General features: G+C 55.8%; 1 protein-coding gene across 7 annotated transcripts in view; it reads left to right on the forward strand.

Moving 5' to 3' along the window:
* Nucleotides 1-1,009: 1,009 nt before the first annotated feature.
* The window catches only part of JUP (junction plakoglobin), a 32,196-nt gene continuing 14,676 nt past the window's right edge, over nucleotides 1,010-18,529 (forward strand). Inside the window, exons 1-3 of one of the 7 annotated variants that reach the window (XM_034941881.3) lie at nucleotides 1,010-1,250; nucleotides 15,949-16,164; nucleotides 18,136-18,395. In XM_034941881.3, coding sequence (XP_034797772.3) covers nucleotides 15,957-16,164; nucleotides 18,136-18,395 — 468 coding nt within the window. In that variant the 5' untranslated portion in view covers nucleotides 1,010-1,250; nucleotides 15,949-15,956. Of the gene's footprint in view, nucleotides 1,335-1,738; nucleotides 1,935-14,780; nucleotides 14,993-15,948; nucleotides 16,165-18,135; nucleotides 18,396-18,529 lie in introns of those variants that run through there. The other 6 variants (XM_034941882.3, XM_034941883.3, XM_034941880.3 and 3 more) reach the window with 6 other exon arrangements.

The raw sequence follows: 18,529 nt of genomic DNA on the forward strand, positions 1-18,529 counted from the left end.
GCTTGATGTTTCCAAGCCCACCAAAGCCTCCTGACACCAATACTGTATTTTTGTGCCAATTAATTGTTCTGTCTCTCCTCCAAGTGTTTGTGCCTTTTCTCTGCCCCTTCCCCATTGCCTTGACATTTTATGTCTATGCTCCTCTTCCATGAGGGGAACAGCTGGTTTGGTGGTCCTTCAAATGAGAGGAAGGAGGTTCTAGCTTGGGGTGTGCCACTTTGTAGTTTTGTGACTTCTCTGAACTTCGGTTTCTTCATCTTTACAATGAGGGTCGTTTTCTCATCCTAACTATTTTTCAGAGCTGTCACAATAATTAAAAAAAAACATACCGTTAATTTAAATTCTAACCTTTAGCAGTTTCTCAGTGCTTTCACAAACCTGACCTCATTTAATCCCCACATACTCCAGTGAGGTAGATATGGCTAATGTATCCAGTTTACAGAAGAGGAGAAACAGGGTGAAGTAACTTGCCTAAAATCATACCAAGTGGGAGAAGACGAACCCTGGCCTTCTAATTCTAAATCCCAGGAGTACTCCATCTTTCGGGAAAAAAATCCCACCCCAGCACAAAGCCTATGAAATGCTATACAAATATGTGATTACTACTTTGGGGCAAGGATGAATAAGCCCAAAGAAGTATCATGCCTGACGCTGAGTTGGCTGGCCGGTGAAGGCGTCTGTCCCTTCCCTTGGTATCCCTATGACTTACCTGTTGGACAGGTAGGGGGAAGGGGAGAGTAATGAGTCTCACCTGCTCAGAGCAAGGGTGGGGCAAGACACACCCCATCCCTTCCATTGGTTTTTTCCTTAGTCTTACTGACAGAGCCTTGTCCAATCAGGAGGAAGTAACTTTCTATCTGCCAATAGATGCAATGTTAGGATGAGACCTCAAGTTAGAGTCCATCCCTAGAGCCGACTGGCAGTCCCCGGGGCCAATGGCAAGCGGATAAACAGAGGCGGCCGTGGAAGAGGAGTGGAGGCGAGGCTCCGCCCCTCCATGAGACAGTCAGGCAAGATAGCCAGTGAGCTCGCACCAGAGGGTGGGCGTCTCCCCCGGGGGCGGAGCTTCGAGGTGGCGAGGGGCGTGGCTTGGCTGTCAGGTCTCTTCGCCTTTTGTTCGGTTACTGAGTTGCTGCCTTGGCCAGAGTCCGGAGCAGCCGCCGCCCGACCGCGCCGAGCTCAGTTCGCTGTCCGCGCCGGCTCCCACCCCGGCCCGACCCCGACCCGGCCCGGTCAGGCCCCATACTCAGGTGCGGGCTATCGGGGGCAGGTATCGTTGGGGACAGAAGGGGTGGCGAGCGGCCGCGGGGCCGGTCCCAGCCGTCCCTGGGCAGGTGAGGGCCGGTGCCATCGAGCGCCACCCTGCACCGGCGGCAGGGGGCGCGCTGGGGTCCTGGGCGCGGCGACTTGGGGGTCGCGCGGTTCGGGCCAAGCGCGCCTCGGAGCTCCGCGAACCAGAGATCTGAGCAAGGCGGGGAGGGATCCGGACAGGTGCCTCCGGGGTCGCGCCTCCCCCGGGGCCCGCGCAGCTCGCCCGACGCCGCGTCCCTGACTCTCGCCCTGAGCTGGCGGGGGAGACTTTGCTCTGCTTTGACTGCGTCCCAGGGCTCACGCTGCAGTCAGGAATTTACCGTTTGGGAAACTTGCTGCCGCTGGTCTCTTTGGGGCCACCCTCACCCCACCCCACGCGTCATCCTCGCTTTCCCTCCCTCCCTACTCCCCCAGGCCTGGGTGGGGCCCTATTGTTTGCGCCCAGCTTGCCCTACTGTGGGGGCCGAGCGCACATTTTCCCAGCGACTCTGGCCCCACCTGCCGAGCAGGTGAGCGCACGGAGTCCAGAGGCCCTGCCCTCCAGCTCCCAGAGCCTCGTCGATACTACCTGCGGCGCCTCCCTCCACGCCGGTGGGAGCCCGGCTCTGGCTTCTTCAGCGGAGGTGGGATGGAGTGACAGTGGGGGGTGCAGGGCTCGGCTCAGTGTCCAGCTGGTGTCTGGCACCCGTGGCTCGCCCTGGGGTCTGGGGGGTGGGGTCTGTGCACGGATGAAGAATTCAGGGTCACCTGGCCCAGTTTCCAGTAGCTGTGGCTGCCAGAGTGTTGGTAGGGGAACAGGACCCGTCTTCTCTAACCTCTTATTGTTGGAAAAAATCACCCAAAACAAACTTTGCAGGAGGAAGTATTCACAGCAGCTTTATCTGGGGGTTTTCCCGTCTCCTTGCCCAAAACTTCCTTTAGGCTTAGGGGGTCCTTCCTGGTGCAAAACCCCTTCCCCCAGCCGGCCCCTGGCTGAACCTGGGCCGGTGCCTGCGCTCCGACCCTGTCTTCCCTGCCCCCACATTCATCCTGTTCGCTGGGCCCTAGGGGCCTGAGGTAGGGGCCGGGGTGGGGGGTGGAAAGTGCTGAGAGGGGAAGCAGCTTCTTCCTTCTCTTCCTGCCTCCTGGGACCACCACACCCCCTCAGACAAGGCCTGCGTAAGTGGTTGTCTCTCAAGCTCTGCCCCCTCCCCAGGAATGGGGGTGGGGCAGGGCTGGGCCAAACTGAGGAAGGTGGGGGGAGTGGTTGTTCTTGTCTTTTTTTTTCCCTCTACCCCATCCCCCACATTACTTAGCTGGCTGGTTATTGAGGCAGAAGCGCATGAGGCTGTGGGACTTGCCTTCCATTTGATTTCTGAATTATGAAGGTGCATGCTTTCTGGAGGCCTGCACAGACCTTTCCCACCCGCTTTCCTGAAAGAATTTGACAGGGAAAGTGAGACCGCAGGAAGGCTTTTTGGGGGAAGGTTTCTTCAATGCTAGACTCTCTCAGGCAGAGCTGCATCGGGCCCCCTGCCTTCCCTGCTCCCAATTTCCTGAGACCGCCCCCCCCACCCAGAATTGGGGATCTTGATCAGGGTTTCTACCCCGGTTTAAAAAAAAAATCTGAAGTGTGGTCTTTTTGCAGCCCAGCCTCGTTGGGGAACAGAGAGAGAATACAACAGTTGGGTTCTCTCTCAGTCCTGGGGGTGGGAGAAAGATTGTGGGGGGCGGGGATCGAGAGTGCTTGGAGGGGAAGAGTCTACCACCTCTTTCTTTGTTGTAGATGGGGGAGTGAGGCTGGGGGCCCAGACTCAGCCCCTTTATCCTGGGTGGGGATCACGCTCAGCCCTGTGCTAGGGGGAAGTCAGTGTGGGAACTCAGATCCTTTTCTGCCGGGGGATGGGATTCTGCACCTCTGGGGAGCAACAGGAGCAGGGAATTTGGGCAAAAATAACCTGCTTTCCCTCTTCTCTGTGCCAAGGTGGAGGAGGGGAGGGCATTGTAATTATGTTGGCTAAATGATTAGTTTAGCTAATCTGGTTTGTGGCTGTGATGAAAAGATAATACTGTGGAAGTACTGCTAGGAGGTGCTTGGTGAAAACTGGCCACTGACTGGACTGGGGGACGCGGGGGAGGAGGAGAAGGTAGGACCCAGTTAGTCATTTCTTGCTAGCTCAAGCCCCAGCTTGGGTGACTTGAGCCCTCCCACCCCCACTCCACCCCTCCCTTGCACCCTGGCTCCACGCCATTCCCTCTGGAGCCTCTGTTTGGGCTGCCAGGGCCGAGGCTTTGAGAATGCAGTGCATAGGAACGAAAAAGGTCGGGCTAGGGCTGCCAACCTTTTTCCCATCCTGGAGCCACCTTAGAGTGAGATGGGTCAATTGACTAGTCTACAGAAGGACTGTTTATTTGGAGAGATGGGACAGTGGGGCAGTTCTGAGCACAGGGCTTTGGGCTTGAACTGAGCTGGGTTTGAGACCCAGCTCTGTCTCTCATTACCTGAGCCTCAGTGACCTCTTTGGCAAAATGGGAATACTAATACCTATCTACCCAGTAAGTACTTGACAAACGGTAACTCAAGATCAAGGTAAGACTTTACAGAAACCAAGCACTTTCTTTTTTTTTTTTTTTTTTGAGATGGAGTCTCGCTCTGTCACCCAGGCTCACTGCAACCTCCGCCTCCTGGGTTCAAGTGATTCTCCTGCCTCAGCCTCCTGAGTAGCCAGGATTACAGGCGTGTGCCACCACCCCCGGCTGATTTTTGTATTTTTAGTAGAGACAGGGTTTCACCATGTTGCTCAGGCTGGTCTTGATCTCCTGACCTCGTGATTCGCCCGCCCCGGCCTCCCAAAGTGCTGGGATTACAGGCGTGAGCCACCTCACCTGGCCCAAACCAAGCACTTTCATTAACTATTTTTACTTAATCCTTATGGCTGGCCAGGCTGGATGGCTCAGACCTGCAATCCCAGCACGTTAGGAGGCCCAGAAGGGTGGACTGCTTGATTGAGCCCAGGAGTTCCAGACCAGCCTGGGCAACATGGAGAAACCCTGTCTCTACAAAAAAATAGAAAAATTAGCCGGGCGTGGTGGTGCATGCCTGTGGTCCCAGCTACTGGGACTGTTGAGGTGGGAGGATTACCTGAGCCCAGGGAGGTCAAGGCTTCAGTGAGCTGTGTCACTGTATTCCAGCCTGGGCAACAGAGTGAGTCCCTGACTCAAAAAAAAAAAAAAAAAAGCGCGTATCATTATTCGCTTTCTACAGAGGAGGAAATTGAAACTCAAGGAACTTAAGTAGTTTCCCCAAGGTTGTACAGCGAGACCCAAGCAGCACCAAGACTGATGTTTGGGTCCTCTGATTCCAAGCCCAGAACCCATCCTGCTGTATTGCCCCATGCAGCTCTGGAAAGGATTTTTTTTTTTTTTTTTGAGATGGAGTCACGCTCTGCCACCCAGGCTGGAGTGCAGTGGCGCGATCTCAGCTCACTGTAACCTCTACCTCCTGGGTTCAAGTGATTCTCCTGTCTCAGCCTCCCGAGTAGCTGGGATTACAGGCATGCACCACCACACTAGGCTAATTTTTGTATTTTTAGTAGAGATGGGGTTTCACCATGTTGGTCAGGATGGTCTCGAACTCCTGACCTTCAGGAGATCCGCCCGCCTCCGCCTCCCAAAGTGCTGGGATTACAGGTGTGAGTGGAAAGGATTTTTCTGCACCCCCTTTTGAGAGCCTCTGCCTGACTGGGGAGAAGAGAATTCAGAAGGGCCCACGAAGGCATGTGTGAGTGGTGAATGTAGGGCAGGTTTTGTAGGTGGGGGTGATACCTGTCCTGGCCACCAGCCCACTTAAATCTCCCCAGTGGCTTGATTTTTAGTTTCCGGTGGAAGCGGCTTCTCCCCAAGGCCAGGGCTGTGGTGAGTGTTGGGGGGAGGTTGAGAGGGAAAGAGGAGGCAGGGGTCAAAGCTGTGCTGCCTCCTAGCTTGGGTTAGGTAGAACCATGGCTGTTCTGGGCTTGTTCATGTGTAGGAAGTGGGAGTTGCCTGCCTTGCTGGGGGCTGGGGCTATGCCAAGATAAAGGGGTGCTGCCCTGTGGGGAGTGGCGAGAAACAAGAGTCTGATTTAGGCCTGGGCTAATGTCCTGCTGGAGTGGACGAGGCAGTGCTGCCAGGCTGCTCTTGATGGGGAACTGGCTGTCCTCTGCTCTGAAGCCCAAGAGACCTGAGATAGGCAGCTGCTGGGAGGGCTTTTCTGGTGATGGAGGTGGGGGTCATGTGTGCTGCCTGTCAGCCAGAGCCTTGGCCCTCTAGGGAGAAGCTGGTGTCAGATTGTTCTCCAGACCTGCCTGGTTCTGGTGTCTCTGCCAACTGGACATCTGACACCAGAATGGGCCTGGATTTGGGGTCTGGGAAATGGGTTCTCTTTATGTGATGGTGCAGCCGGAGTACTGAACCTGTCACTGCCGCGCTTCTGGATTCCCTGAGGGCAGGCGGGGACCCCAGGCAAGGGGATTATCGATCGTGGAGAAGGCTAATGGGACTTGAGACAGGGAAGAAAACAGAATGAACCCCATCCCACTGACTACTACAAAGAGAGCATGAGGTTGCAGTTTTTCCATCTCCCCCGAGGACTTGAGAGCTGCAGGCCCGATGCACTTACTGAAGGGACGCAGTCTAGACAGGAGGAGGGGCTTTCTGCCTGCTAAAGATGAAATCTTGAGTTGAGAAATAAGAGGGAGAGGTGGAGACTCAGCATTGACTCTTCTCTGATGAGGGCCATCCTGTCCGGCAGGGAGGCCAGACAGGAATTGCTGCCCTTTGGGGAGACTCCTCATTTGTATCTTTTGGGAGAGGAGCGACCTGGCAGTGAGAGGGAAAGGCATCTGTGAGCTGGTCCTGTGACCCCTGTGAAGAGGAAAAGCAAGCAGTGTGGCTGGGCAGGTCACCAGGGCTTGTGTTCCTGCAAGTGACGCTGAGCGGCCTCTCCTGGGACATGGTTGAGTCTGGGGACATGGAATACCTCATTGTGAAGCGACTTCCTCTGCCAGGCCTGAAGGGAAAGCTCATGGACCACTCCCCTTTGCTCAGCCTCCTGGCATCTTGGCCTTTGGGGCCAACAGGGCAGGAAGCTCAGCTTTCTTTTTCTCTTTCTTTCTTTTTTCTTTTTTTGAGATGGAGTCTCTCACTCTGTCACCCAGACTGGAGTGTAGTGGCACAATCTTGGCTCACTGCAACCTCCACCTCCCGGGTTCAGGTGATTCTCCTGTCTCAGCCTCCCGCGTAGCTGGGACTACAAGCGCCTGCCAGTACGCCCAGCTAATTTTTTTTTTTTTTTGAGACGGAGTCTCACTCTGTTGCCCAGGCTGGAGTGCAGTGGCATGATCTCCGCTCACTGCAAGCTCCGCCCCCCGGGTTCACACCATTCTCCTGCCTTAGCCTCCTGAGTGGCTGGGACTACAGGCGCCCGCCACCACGCCCGGCTAATTTTTTTGTGTTTTTAGTAGAGACGGGGTTTCACTGTGTTTGCCAGGATGGTCTCGATCTCCTGACCTCATGATCCACCCGCCTCGGCCTCCCAAAGTGCTGGGATTACAGGCGTGAGCCACCGTGCCCGGCCTAATTTTTGTATTTTTAGTAGAGACGGGGTATCACCATATTGGTCAGGCTGGTCTTGAACTGCTGACCTCAGGTGATCCACTCACCTTGGCCTCCCGACATGCTGGGATTATAAGCGTGAGCCACCGCTTTTGGCACTCAGCTTTCTTTCCTCCTCCCTTCTCCTCTTCTCTTTTCTTTCTTTTTTTTTTGGTTTGTTTTTTGAGATGGAGTCCTGCTCTGTCGCCCAGGCTGGAGTGCAGTAGTGCAGTCTCGGCTCACTGCAACCTCTGCCTCCTGGGTTCAAGCAATTCTCCTGCCTCATCCTCCTAAGTAGCTGGGACTACAGGCATGCGCCACCATGCCCAGCTAATTTTTGTATTTTTAGTAGAGATGGGGGTGTCACTATGTTGGCCAGGCTGGTCTTGAATTCCTGACCTCAAGTGATCCACCCACCTCAGCCTCCCAAAGTGCTGGGATTACAGGCGTGAGCCACTGTGCCCGGTCTTCTTTCCTTTTTTTGAGGTAGGGACTCGCTCTGTCCCTTAGGCTAGAGTGCAGTGGCGTGATCACAGCTCACTGCATCCTTGAATTCCTGGGCTCAAGCAATCCTCCCGCCCAGCCTCCCAAGTAGCTGGGTCCACAGGTGTGCACCACCATGCCCAGCTAATTTTTAAAGTTTTGTGTAGAGACAGGGTCTTGCTATGTTGCCCAGGCTGGTCTTGGACTCCTGAGCTCAAGCATTTGTCCCATCTCAGCCTCCCAAAGTGCTGGGATTATGGGCATGAGCCACCATGCCCAGCTGAAGCTCAGCTTTCTGTGTCTTTCCCTACTATGGAGACAGTAGCAGGGACCAGAGCAGAGTTGGGACAGGGGCTTGGCAATCAATAAGCTGCTTATTTAGGGGAGACTCCTCCTCTTCCTTGATTGAGAAGGTAATATCTGGTTGGGGCAGTGGCTTACACCTGTAATCCCAACCGCTCTGAAGGTTGAGGCAGGAGGATTGCTTGAGGCCGGGACTTTGAGACCAGCCTGCCAGCCTGTGCAACATAGCAAGACCCCATCTCTTAAAAAAAAAAAAAAAATTAGCCAAGCATGGTGGCATGTGCACGTGGTCCTAGCTACTCGGGAGGCTGAGGCGGAAGGATTGCTTGAGCCCAGGAGTTCAAGGCTGCAGTGAGCCATGATTGTGCCACTATACTCCAGCTTGGGCAACAGAGCGAGACCTTGTCTCAAAAAAGAGAAAGAAAATAAAAAAAGTAATATCTGATCATTGTAAAAAAAAACTGGGGGCCAGCCGCGGTGGCTCACGCCTGTAATCCCAGCACTTTGGGAGGCCGAGGCGGGCGGATCACGAGGTCAGGAGATCGAGACCATCCTGGCTAACATGGTGAAACCCCGTCTCTACTAAAAAATACAAAAAATTAGCTGGGCGTTGTGGCAGGCACCTGTAGTTCCAGCTACTGTGGAGGCTGAGGCAGGAGAATGGCGTGAACCTGGGAGGCAGAGCTTGCAGTGAGCCAAGATTGTGCCACTGCACTCCAGCCTGGGCGACATCTGTCTCAAAAAAAAAAAAAAAAAAAAAATTGGGAAGTTTAGAAAAGTTTAAGAGAAAAGAAAAAAAATCGCCCATAATCCTAAAAAGCAACTTTCATTAAGGTCTCTTCCTCTTTTTTTTTTTTTTGAGACGGAGTTTTGCTCTTGTTGCCCAGGCTGGAGTACAGTGGCACAATCTCAGCTCACTGCAACCTCTGCCTTCTGGTTTCAAACGACTCTCCTGCCTCAGCCTCCTGAGTAGCTGGGATTACAGGCACCTGCCACCATGCCTGGCTAGTTTTTTGTATTTTTAGTAGAGACGGGGTTTCACCGTGTTGGCCAGGCTGGTTTCAAACTCCAGACCTTGTGATCCACCCGCCTCGGCCTCCCAAAGTCCTGGGATTACAGGCATGAGCCACCACGCCCAGCCAAGTCTCTTCCTCTTTTCTTAGCATCCTTTTTTTCTTTTTTTTTGAGACGGAGTCTCGCTCTGTCACCTAGGCTGGAGTGCAGTGGCAGGATCTCGGCTCACTGCAAGCTCCGCCTCCTGGGTTCATGCCATTCTCCTGCCTCAGCCTCCCGAGTAGCTGGGACTACAGGCACCCGCTAACACGCCCGGCTAATTTTTTATATTTTAGTAGAGATGGGGTTTCACCGTATTAGCCAGTATGGTCTCGATCTCCTGACCTCGTGATCCGCCCGCCTCGGCCTCCCAAAGTGCTGGGATTACAGGCATGAGCCACCGTGCTCGGCAACATCCTTTTGTTCTTTAGCCTTGATCTTGATGAGCTCATCCCCTGTATATAGTAACATTTTTTTTTTTTGAGATGGGGTCTCACTCTGTTGCCCAGGCTGGAGTGCAGATCTCAGCTCACTGCAACCTCCTCTTCCTGGGCTCAAGCGATCCTCTTACCTCAGCCTCCCAAGTAGCTGGGACTACAGGCACATGCCACCACACCCGGCTAATTTTTGCATTTTTTTGTAGAGACAGGGTTTCACCATGTTGCCCAGACTGGTCTGGAACTCCTGAGCTCAAGGGGATTCACCTGCCTTGGCCTCCTAAAGTGCTGGGATTACAGGGGTGAGCCACTGCACCCTGCCTACAGTAACAGATTTTAGCCAAAACTTTATTCCAATCCTGGTTTTCCAGCATGTGTTGTACAATAAACAGATGGATCTTCCCAGGAGAGGGTTATATGTAGGGATCCTTGCAGAATCACACCCCAGGGAGTGGGCCTCAGTCAGCTGGGATCGGAGCTGCTGTTATTGAGAAGTGGGCCGCCCCTATACCCCAGGCTGCCCAAGCCCCACTGGTGGTGGTTGGAGGCAGTGGAATGGGAGTACTTGTGTATTTTGCGTCACCAACACACGTCAACCTTTTGTTGTTGTTTCCTGGTGTGGGGTGAAGTGTTTTTCCATTCCCAGGAGTCCCGGTTTGGGGTCATCTGCCAGTTTGGGAATCTGCCCACGGGGGTCACCAGCAGGGAACGGAGCTCCAGCTGGAGCCCTCTCCAGGGGAGCATAGAGGTCCCTGGGTCGAGCCACTTGGCCGTGGCAAATTCCCTCTCCTACAAATCCCCTTCATTTTCCCACCCGGGTTTGTTTGCTTTGGGAAGGAGCCCAGAAGGAGGAAAATAAACAGCAGCTGGGTCGGCAGGCCTGAGCCTCCCCCAGGCCCCAGCTCATCCTCAGGCCACAGCCTGGGCTGCCCTCCAGACTGGAAGTGAGGGTTTTCCTCCGGAAGCCTAAGACCAGCTTGTCTGACAGCTCCTGCTTCAGTTCTGCCCTCTTGGAATGGACCAGCTTGCTGATGGAGACCACAGTGTCTGCCAGAGAACCTGTAGTCTGCAGGAGGTTCCGTCCTGGAGCTGCCAGCCAGAGGGGAGAGGCCTCCTTGGGCAGCCCCAGCCTGAGAGGGAAACAGGCCCTCGAGGGAAGCCATCATGTCCATCTCTCTGGACTTTCTAGAGTCTGTGTCTGTGCTTGGAACTGCTGGCCAGACCTCAGCAGGAGCCAGGGACAGAGTGGGGAAGGTGGGGGCTGGAGATCCTGCTGAGCCCAGCTTCCCCCTGGGACTGCTATGTGGGGAATGTTCACGCCTGGCTGTGCAGCTGCCCCTGGCTGCAGGAAGCAGCATGGACTGGGCATGGGGCAGCCAGTGTCTCCAACTGGCGTGAGCGAAGTTCCACTCCCCTTCTCCTCAGCCATGTTCCCTTGACCTCCCCAGGGCCTGGGAGGCAGCTCCCTACCTAGTCCCCATCTCAGGAGTCAGAGAAAGCAGCCAGGGCTCCCCCAGACAGACTGCCAGCCACCTTGCCCGACAGGTCTCTGTGCCAGCTCTTGTCTTTTTAAATTTTTATTATTTTTCTTTTTTTTTGAGACAGAGTCTCGCACTGTATCCCTGGCTGGAATGCAATTGGTGCGATCTCGGCTCACTGCAACCTCCGCCTCCCGGGTTCAAGTGATTCGCCTGCCTCAGCCTCCCGAGTAGCTGGGATTACAGGTGCCCACCACCACGCCTGGCTAATTTTTTGTATTTTTAGTAGAGATGGGGTTTCACTATGTTGGCCAGGCTGGTCTCAAACTCCTGACCTTGTGATCCACCCACCTTGGCCTCCTAATATGCTGGGATTACAGGCGTGAGCCACCGCGCCTGGCCCCCTCACCTTTTTGTTTTGAGACACGGTCTCGCTCTGTTGCCTAGGCTGGAGTGGCATGATCCTGGCTCACTGCAGCCTCAATCACCTGGGCTCAAGTGATGCTTCAGCTTCCAGAGTAGCTGGGACTGCAGGTGCATGCCACCATGCCCGGCTAATTTATTTTTATTTTTTGTAGAGACAGGGTCTTACTATGTTGCCCAGGCTGGTTTCGAACTCCTGGGCTCAAACGACCCTCCCACCTCCGCCTTCCAAAATGCTGGGATTATAGGCACGAGCCACTGCGCCAGCTGGCTTCCGCCTCCTCTGCCATCTCTTTGTTCTTCTAGCATGAGAATGCATGCCTTTCCTGTGGACAGAGGGCTTCCAGAGTCACAGTGACAAAAGAAGTCACTTGATCATCTCCATTTTACAGATGAGAAAATGAGGCTTAAGGAAATTGAGCCCCTCTCCTCACTCAGAATCCTGTGCTCACCCTGTCGCTGTCTGAGCCTGGGGACCTGTGTCTGCACAGGGTGCTGGCCTCTAGCCTAAGGAACCTCTGGGGGACCCAGCCCTGCCCTGCTCCGCCCTGCTTCTCTGTTCCCAAATGCAATGCTTCTGAGTCTGCTTCCAGCACGGCCTCTGGGGTAACCCACTCCTGTCCTTATTTCCAGGTGTCTTGGCACTTGGTGCCCTGCAACCCAGCCTAGATGTGCCCATTGCTGACTGTCCTCGGCAGGTGCCGGCTGGGGAAGGAGCCTGGTGTAGCTCTGGTGGGGCTATTTTTAATGTCAGGGCTGGGCCACACTGCCAGGTCAGTCTTGGATTTAGGGTGCCCGGTGCCAGCCCTCTGGGTTGGCTGCGCAGAGGAGGAGGCAGGAAAGAAGGGTAGGGGTGCACCCAGTCTAGCCTTATTACTTGCTCACACTTACCTGGTGTGGGCCCCATGGGGAAGGGTCCTCTGCACCCCCTCTCCAGGGCCCGTCTTCCTTCTTCCTGTCCTTGGGCTGTCCCTACAGTCTCTGATCTGGCTTCTTCCTCCCGTGCTGCTAACAATAGAGCACGCTCTAAACAAAGGCCCCCCATTCAACTCAGAAACTCGCCCTGTCTCTGTCCCTGCCCGTCTCTGGCTGGGATGAGTGGGCAGGGCCTGCGTCTGTCTCTCTCGCTTCCACCCTGGCTCTGTCCAGGGGCATTGCAGGAGATCTGACTCCAGGTCCAGGGTGGAGAAGGACAAGACTGAACTGGGTGTGGCCCCCTCCACCCTGGGAACTGTAAAACCAGCACTTTTGTTTCTTGTGAGAGAAGTTCCCTTGTTCTCCTGGGCAGTAGGTAAGGAGAAGGGTGGGGCTGGTTGACAGTCCTGCCTGAGGTCTGACTTCCAGCCTTCCTGTTGCAGGAATAGCTCCCGTGACCCCTTCCTCAGGAGGAGTTCTGGAGTGTGTCCTCTCTCTGAACTGGTTCCCAACTCTGACGTTGCCCACCCCCAGCCTTCTTCTGTCTGTTGTGGGAATCCTGTTTTTTTCTTTCTAGAATCTTAGACATCAACATTCCTTTGAGGTCCAGGGACACAAGGACACCCAGCAAGTTTGTGGCAGAGCTGGGACTAGAACCTGGGACTCTTTTTTTTTTTTTGAGACAGGGTCTTGCTCTGTTGTCAGCCAGGCTGGAGTGCAGTGGCGCGGTCTCGGCTCACTGCAACATGCACCTCCCTGGTTCAAGCAATTCTCCCGCCCCAGCCTCCCGAGTAGCTGGGATTACAGGTGCACACCACCATGCCTGGCTAATTTTTGTACTTTTTTAGTAGAGACAGGATTTCACCATGTTGACCAGGATGGTCTTGAACTCCTGACCTCGTGATCTGCCCGCCTTGGCCTCCCAAAGTGCTGGGATTACAGGTGTGAGCCACCGCGCCCGAACCTGGGACACTTGATTTGCAGCCGGGTGCTCTGCTTCCATCTGCAAGCACCTTGGTCCCCTCCTCCCCTTGGCAAGAGGGCTCAGCTCCACCCAGGCTTGTCTAGTGGACTGGATGCTGTTCCTACCACAAGTGCTGCCATTTTCTCAGTGTGCAGGCACAGCTTCTTCACCTAGAAATTGGGAATAAAGCCAGGCACAGTGGCCCAAGCCTATAATCCCAGCACTTTGGGAGGCCGAGGTGGGCGGATCATCTGAGGTCAGGAGTTCAAGACCAGCCTGGCCAACATGGGGAAACCCGGTCTTTACTAAAAATACAAAAATTAGCCAGGCGTGGTGGTGCACACCTGTAGTCCCAGCTACTTGAGAGGTTGAGGCAGGAGAATCGCTGGAACCCAGGAGGTGGAGGTTGCAGTGAGCCAAGATCATGCCACTGCACTCCAACTTGGGCGACAGAGAGAGATTCTGTCTCAAAAGAAAGAAAGAAAGAAAGAAAGAAAGAAAGAAAGAAAGAAATTGGAAATTATAAAACATCTGCCAGGGTTGCTTTGAGGGAAGAATGAGATTCACATAATAATAAAGGCCACTGTGCGTCCACCCCCCCACCCCCCCATGGCATCCTGTGGCTTCTGTCTCTCCCTGGGTAGCTGTCTAGCCCTCAGCAGTCTCCTGGCGGTTGACCTGGGCTGGTGGGGGTGGTGAGGGGCCTGCTGAGGAAGTTCCTCAGCTTGACTGTGGTGGTCCCTTTAGATGTGAGGCCGGCAAGGGGTGACCCTTGTTTGGAGTGAGGCCCGCTTCCCTCTCCCTTAGCTGAGAAGCCCCAGGGTTAGGCACTGTCTATGCAGGAGGGCCCTCTGGCTGGGATGCAGTGTGTTTGTTGACCAGAGCTGCAGATGTCCAGCAGTGTCCAGATGTCGTTCAGCCTTGAGCCCAGCAGAGCGGCATTCAGTGGGTTATTGCTACCGTGTTTACTTGTACACTTGCACCTTCCTTCTCTCCTGGGGGCAGCTTCTCTTCCAAACTCTCCTCTGCTCTCTCTTGGGACTTGCCCTTGGGGCAGGGAAATGGTTGGGGAAGGCGGCACAGCAGGAGGAGCTCAGGATTTTAGTAGGGTTTTCCCATGTCTGCCTTCTCCGAGCACCCCGCCCCCCACCATTGCCCCTGTTTCCTGCCAGTGGCCATTCCCCTCTGTTGCTGGGGAAGGGGTGTGGGGAAGGGGTGCGTGTGGAAAGGGGGCTGGTCGGGGGGGCTCCTCCTGAAATAGCTACACTTTCGAATGCCTGGGAAGCAGCTGTGCACATCTGGCGGCCCGAGCCTGTCGTCTGGGGTCTGCCGTCTGAGGTTGCGGGACTGCTTCTGTTTAATCAGCCTGAAACTCTGAGTCACTAGGGATTGCGGGAGGAGAGGAAGGAGGCAGCTGGGAGCTGGCCTGGCCCCTGCCTCTGCCTGTTCCGGGTGTGCTCACGGCTGCCTGCCATAAAAGGCTGGGAGACCTGCAGGACCATTCGTCATCCTCCTGGAGGGCCAGGGCGGCACTGGGGCAGTCACAGGGAAGACTTATCCTTGGTGATCTTTGTTCCTGGGGTGGGGCCAGGTTGCCCCAGCCACCCCACCCTCACCTGGTCCCCATCACAGTGAGACAACCCGGGTGCTGCCTGGCTTCATGGGTGGACCAGCCTGAGTTCTGCTTACTCACTGAGGCTGCGCCAGGATGTGCAAGACTACAGACCTTGGTGCCCTCACATCTGGTCCCAGTCCCAGCTCTGCCATTTCTAACCTCAGTTTCTGCATCTGTACGCGGGGGACCAGTGCATGGGCTTTGAAACCCGCCCATGAGCATGACGGTGTCTGTGAAAGGTCTGGCTCGTAGTAGGCCCTCATGGGATCACGGCGTCCATTCTCCCCGCAGCCTCTGACCTCTGCAGGTCAGTTCCCAGGACAGTGGAGCCAAACACAGACCAAGCGGGAAGTTCACCTCCCTGGTACAAAGTACGGCCCTGCTACTCATTAACCTTCAGGTGCGCCTAAACCTCTGCAGAGAGAGAGAGGGGTTCCTGATGGCAGTGACCACCCACAGGCCTGCCCCACCCCAGATCCCTAGCCTGGGCTCGAGGAGACCAGGAGGTGAGGAAGCACTTCTGGAGGAGAGGCAGTGCTGATGATAATGGCCGTGGCCTCTGAGCACCTGCTATGCACCAGGTCCTTGCAACCACCTCTGAGGGAGGTGGCGTGACCCCGCTTTACAGATGAGGACACTGAGGTTCTGTGGGGAGAGGAACTGCCCCAGTAGTGAGTAGCTGAGATTTGAATTGCTCTGTGGGACTCAAAGAGGCGTCTAGGGACTGGGAGGGCTGGGAGAGAGGGGGCCTTAGGGTCTGGACCTCAGGGCCATGTGTGATCCTGCCCAACCTGTAGGAAAGCCAGATCCTGGAGTCTCTGAGGGAGCCTGGGGTGCTCCAGAGAAACCTGTCAGACCGCTTCCCTGCCCCACCCAGTTTCCTGCCCAATGGCTTGGGTGCCTCCTCCCTGCAGCCTTTCCCAGGGAGCCCCAGTAGTTGAGGGTGGGCCCAGGGGACCTCAGAAGCTGCTAGAAGCCCTGAGTGCCTTCTCTTGCCCCTGGGAGAGTTGGGTCAGGGCAGCAAGGTGCGTGAGCAGGGGCTTCTGGCGGCAGCTGGCCCTTTACTGTCCTGCCCCCTGGGGCTCATCCCCCTGAGAGGTCAGAGATGCAAGCCCAGGACATACACACAGCTGCACCCCTGGGGCTCACTGCTCCCAGGGTATCTCATCATGGGCAGCCCCTCCCTGGGCCTGGTGCCCTTCTGGGCACTCCCCCCATCCCCAGCCTGCATCCTCATTGAAATCCCTGGGGCCATGGTGATGATGTGGGAAGACAGGCAGGGCTTGGTGATGGGCTGAAGCTGGGGGCTGGGCCAGGTGACTTCCTGCTTCCTGACTTCCTCCTTTGTGCCCCCAGTAGCCACGATGGAGGTGATGAACCTGATGGAGCAGCCTATCAAGGTGACTGAGTGGCAGCAGACATACACCTACGACTCGGGTATCCACTCGGGCGCCAACACCTGCGTGCCCTCTGTCAGCAGCAAGGGCATCATGGAGGAGGATGAGGCCTGCGGGCGCCAGTACATGCTCAAGAAAACCACCACTTACACCCAGGGGGTGCCCCCCAGCCAAGGTCAGAACCCCTGGGGACTATTGCATGGGGCAGAAAACCTGCCTGGGTCCTGGAGAGAGGTCAGAGTGAAAGGAGGCAGATTGTAGGGGGTCTCTGGTCTGAGGGAGGAGGCACAGCTCATGCTAACTAGGGGCCCACCCAGTCTGAAGGAGGAGGTGCAGCTACTTCAGGGTGCTGCATCTGGGAGGGTCACAGAATCCTCTTCTGTGAACCATCAGTAGGGAGGGAAGGCATAGTCCCTGCCCTTAGGGTGCCTCCAGTCTGAAGGAAAAGCCATAGTCCTTGCCTTCTGTGAACCTAAGAATCTGATGAAGACATTGGGTACGGTGGCTCATGCCTGTAATCCCAGCACTTTGGGAGGCTGAGGTGGGCAGATCACCAGAGGTCAGGAGTTTGAGACCAGCCTGGCCAACATGGTGAAACCCCGTCTCTACTAAAAATACAAAAATTAGCCGGGCGTGGTGGCGCATGCACCTGTAGTCCCAGCTACTTGGGAGGCTGAGGCAGGAGAATTGCTTGAACCCAGGAGGCAGAGGTTGGAGTGAGCTGAGATTGCGCCACTGCACTCCAGCCTGGGCAACAGAGTGAGACTCCGTCTCAAAAAATAGTAAAAAAAAGAGTCTGATGAGGAGGTATCACTATGGCTCTCAGGGAGCCCATGGACGGCAGGGAGGACACAGCCCTTTGGCTGCAGGAGCCTCACGTTTGTGGGAGAGCCAGGGCCATAGCCCCCAGGAACCCCCAGGGATTCCCCTTTGGGTAGAGGGGTGTAGGTGTCAAGCCTGAGGGCCCCTCGTTGGGGTTGGAGGGAGACCAGGCCTCTGCTGCTGACCTGCAGATAGGCCAAGGCTGTGGGATGAGTGACTGACTCAGCTCTGGGGCTTAGTCCGGGATGGGGATGCCCCGCCAGCCCAAGCCTCCCCTGCCCCTCTGGGAGAGAGGAGTAGCCAGGCCCTAGAACTGTTGGCCACAGGTGCCTCCAGGGCCCTGAACATGCCAGGGGGTGGGCTGTGGGTGCTGGGAGTAGTGTGAGTGGACTGTGGCTGGTGGGGCTCTATGGAGCTCAGCCCTCGCATGCCAGTCTCCTCCCTGACAGCTGGTAGGGGTAGCAGGGGGCCTTTTGGCTGGCAGGGCCAGGCACTGTGTTGGTAGCAAAAAGTACAGCATCCAGGTGGGAAAGCCATGCAGCTGTCTCCTCCTTCCCGACTAATTAGAGGGTGGAACCTCTGCGTCCCTCTCCCTGGGGGCATCAGGACAGTTGCCAGGGTGTGGCTGCTTGGGCACCTACCTGTGGGACTCCCAGACCCACCCAGGGGATGGAAGCTAGAGAGGAACCTGACGTCTCAGCTGAGGACCCAGTCCTGCTCTCTGAACCCACAGCCCTGACTTTCCCTCTGATCTGCTGTGAGATGTGATGTTGGTGGTTCTCTGGGCCTCTGTTTGCCTGCCTGTATAGTGGGAGGATTGCTACCGTTGGGGATGATGAGGGTGTAATTAGACTCCTGAGATTTCAGGGTTGAAAACAGACCTGATGGGTAAGGGAGGAGAATAGAGTAGGGGTTTGGGCCCCTGAGTCAGGCTGCCTTATAACCCCTCTGTGCCCAGTTTTCCCATCTGTAAAGTGGAGCCAGTGATAGTACTTACCTTGCAGGGTCGTTGTCAGGTTATGTGAGAAAATATAAGCAGGGCATTGAATTCACTGCCAGGCACATAATAAGTGTGCAAAAAAAAAAAAAAAAAAATTCCCGTGATGGACAGAACATGTGGGGCCTATTTACAGAGATTACTGAGGTGATGGTGACTTCCCCAAGGTCCCTGGTGAGAGGTAGAATGGCCAGTCATGTGCTGGGGGTTTGGACAGGGCAAGAGGTAGCCCAGAGGACCCAGGTGGGGCTGTCTGCGGCCTGCCCTGCTCCCCAGTGTCTGCCCAGCCCACTGCCTGCACTCAGTCCCTGTCCCCATGGCCCCCAGGTGACCTGGAGTACCAGATGTCCACAACAGCCAGGGCCAAACGGGTGCGGGAGGCCATGTGCCCTGGTGTGTCAGGCGAGGACAGCTCGCTCCTGCTGGCCACCCAGGTGGAGGGGCAGGCCACCAACCTGCAGCGACTGGCCGAGCCGTCCCAGCTGCTCAAGTCGGCCATTGTGCATCTCATCAACTACCAGGACGATGCCGAGCTGGCCACTCGCGCCCTGCCCGAGCTCACCAAACTGCTCAACGACGAGGACCCGGTCTGTGAGGGTCCCTGCTAGGGTGGGGGCTGGGCAGGGAGGGGAGAGAGCAGATGTCCTCAGGGGAGGGACATTGTAGGGGTGGAGGGAGGTTATGACCCAGACTCTCCCGTGTGTGATGAGTCTGACTGGGG

The sequence above is a fragment of the Pan paniscus genome, chromosome 19 (genome assembly GCF_029289425.2).
Source record: "Pan paniscus chromosome 19, NHGRI_mPanPan1-v2.0_pri, whole genome shotgun sequence".
Lineage (NCBI taxonomy): Eukaryota > Metazoa > Chordata > Mammalia > Primates > Hominidae > Pan > Pan paniscus.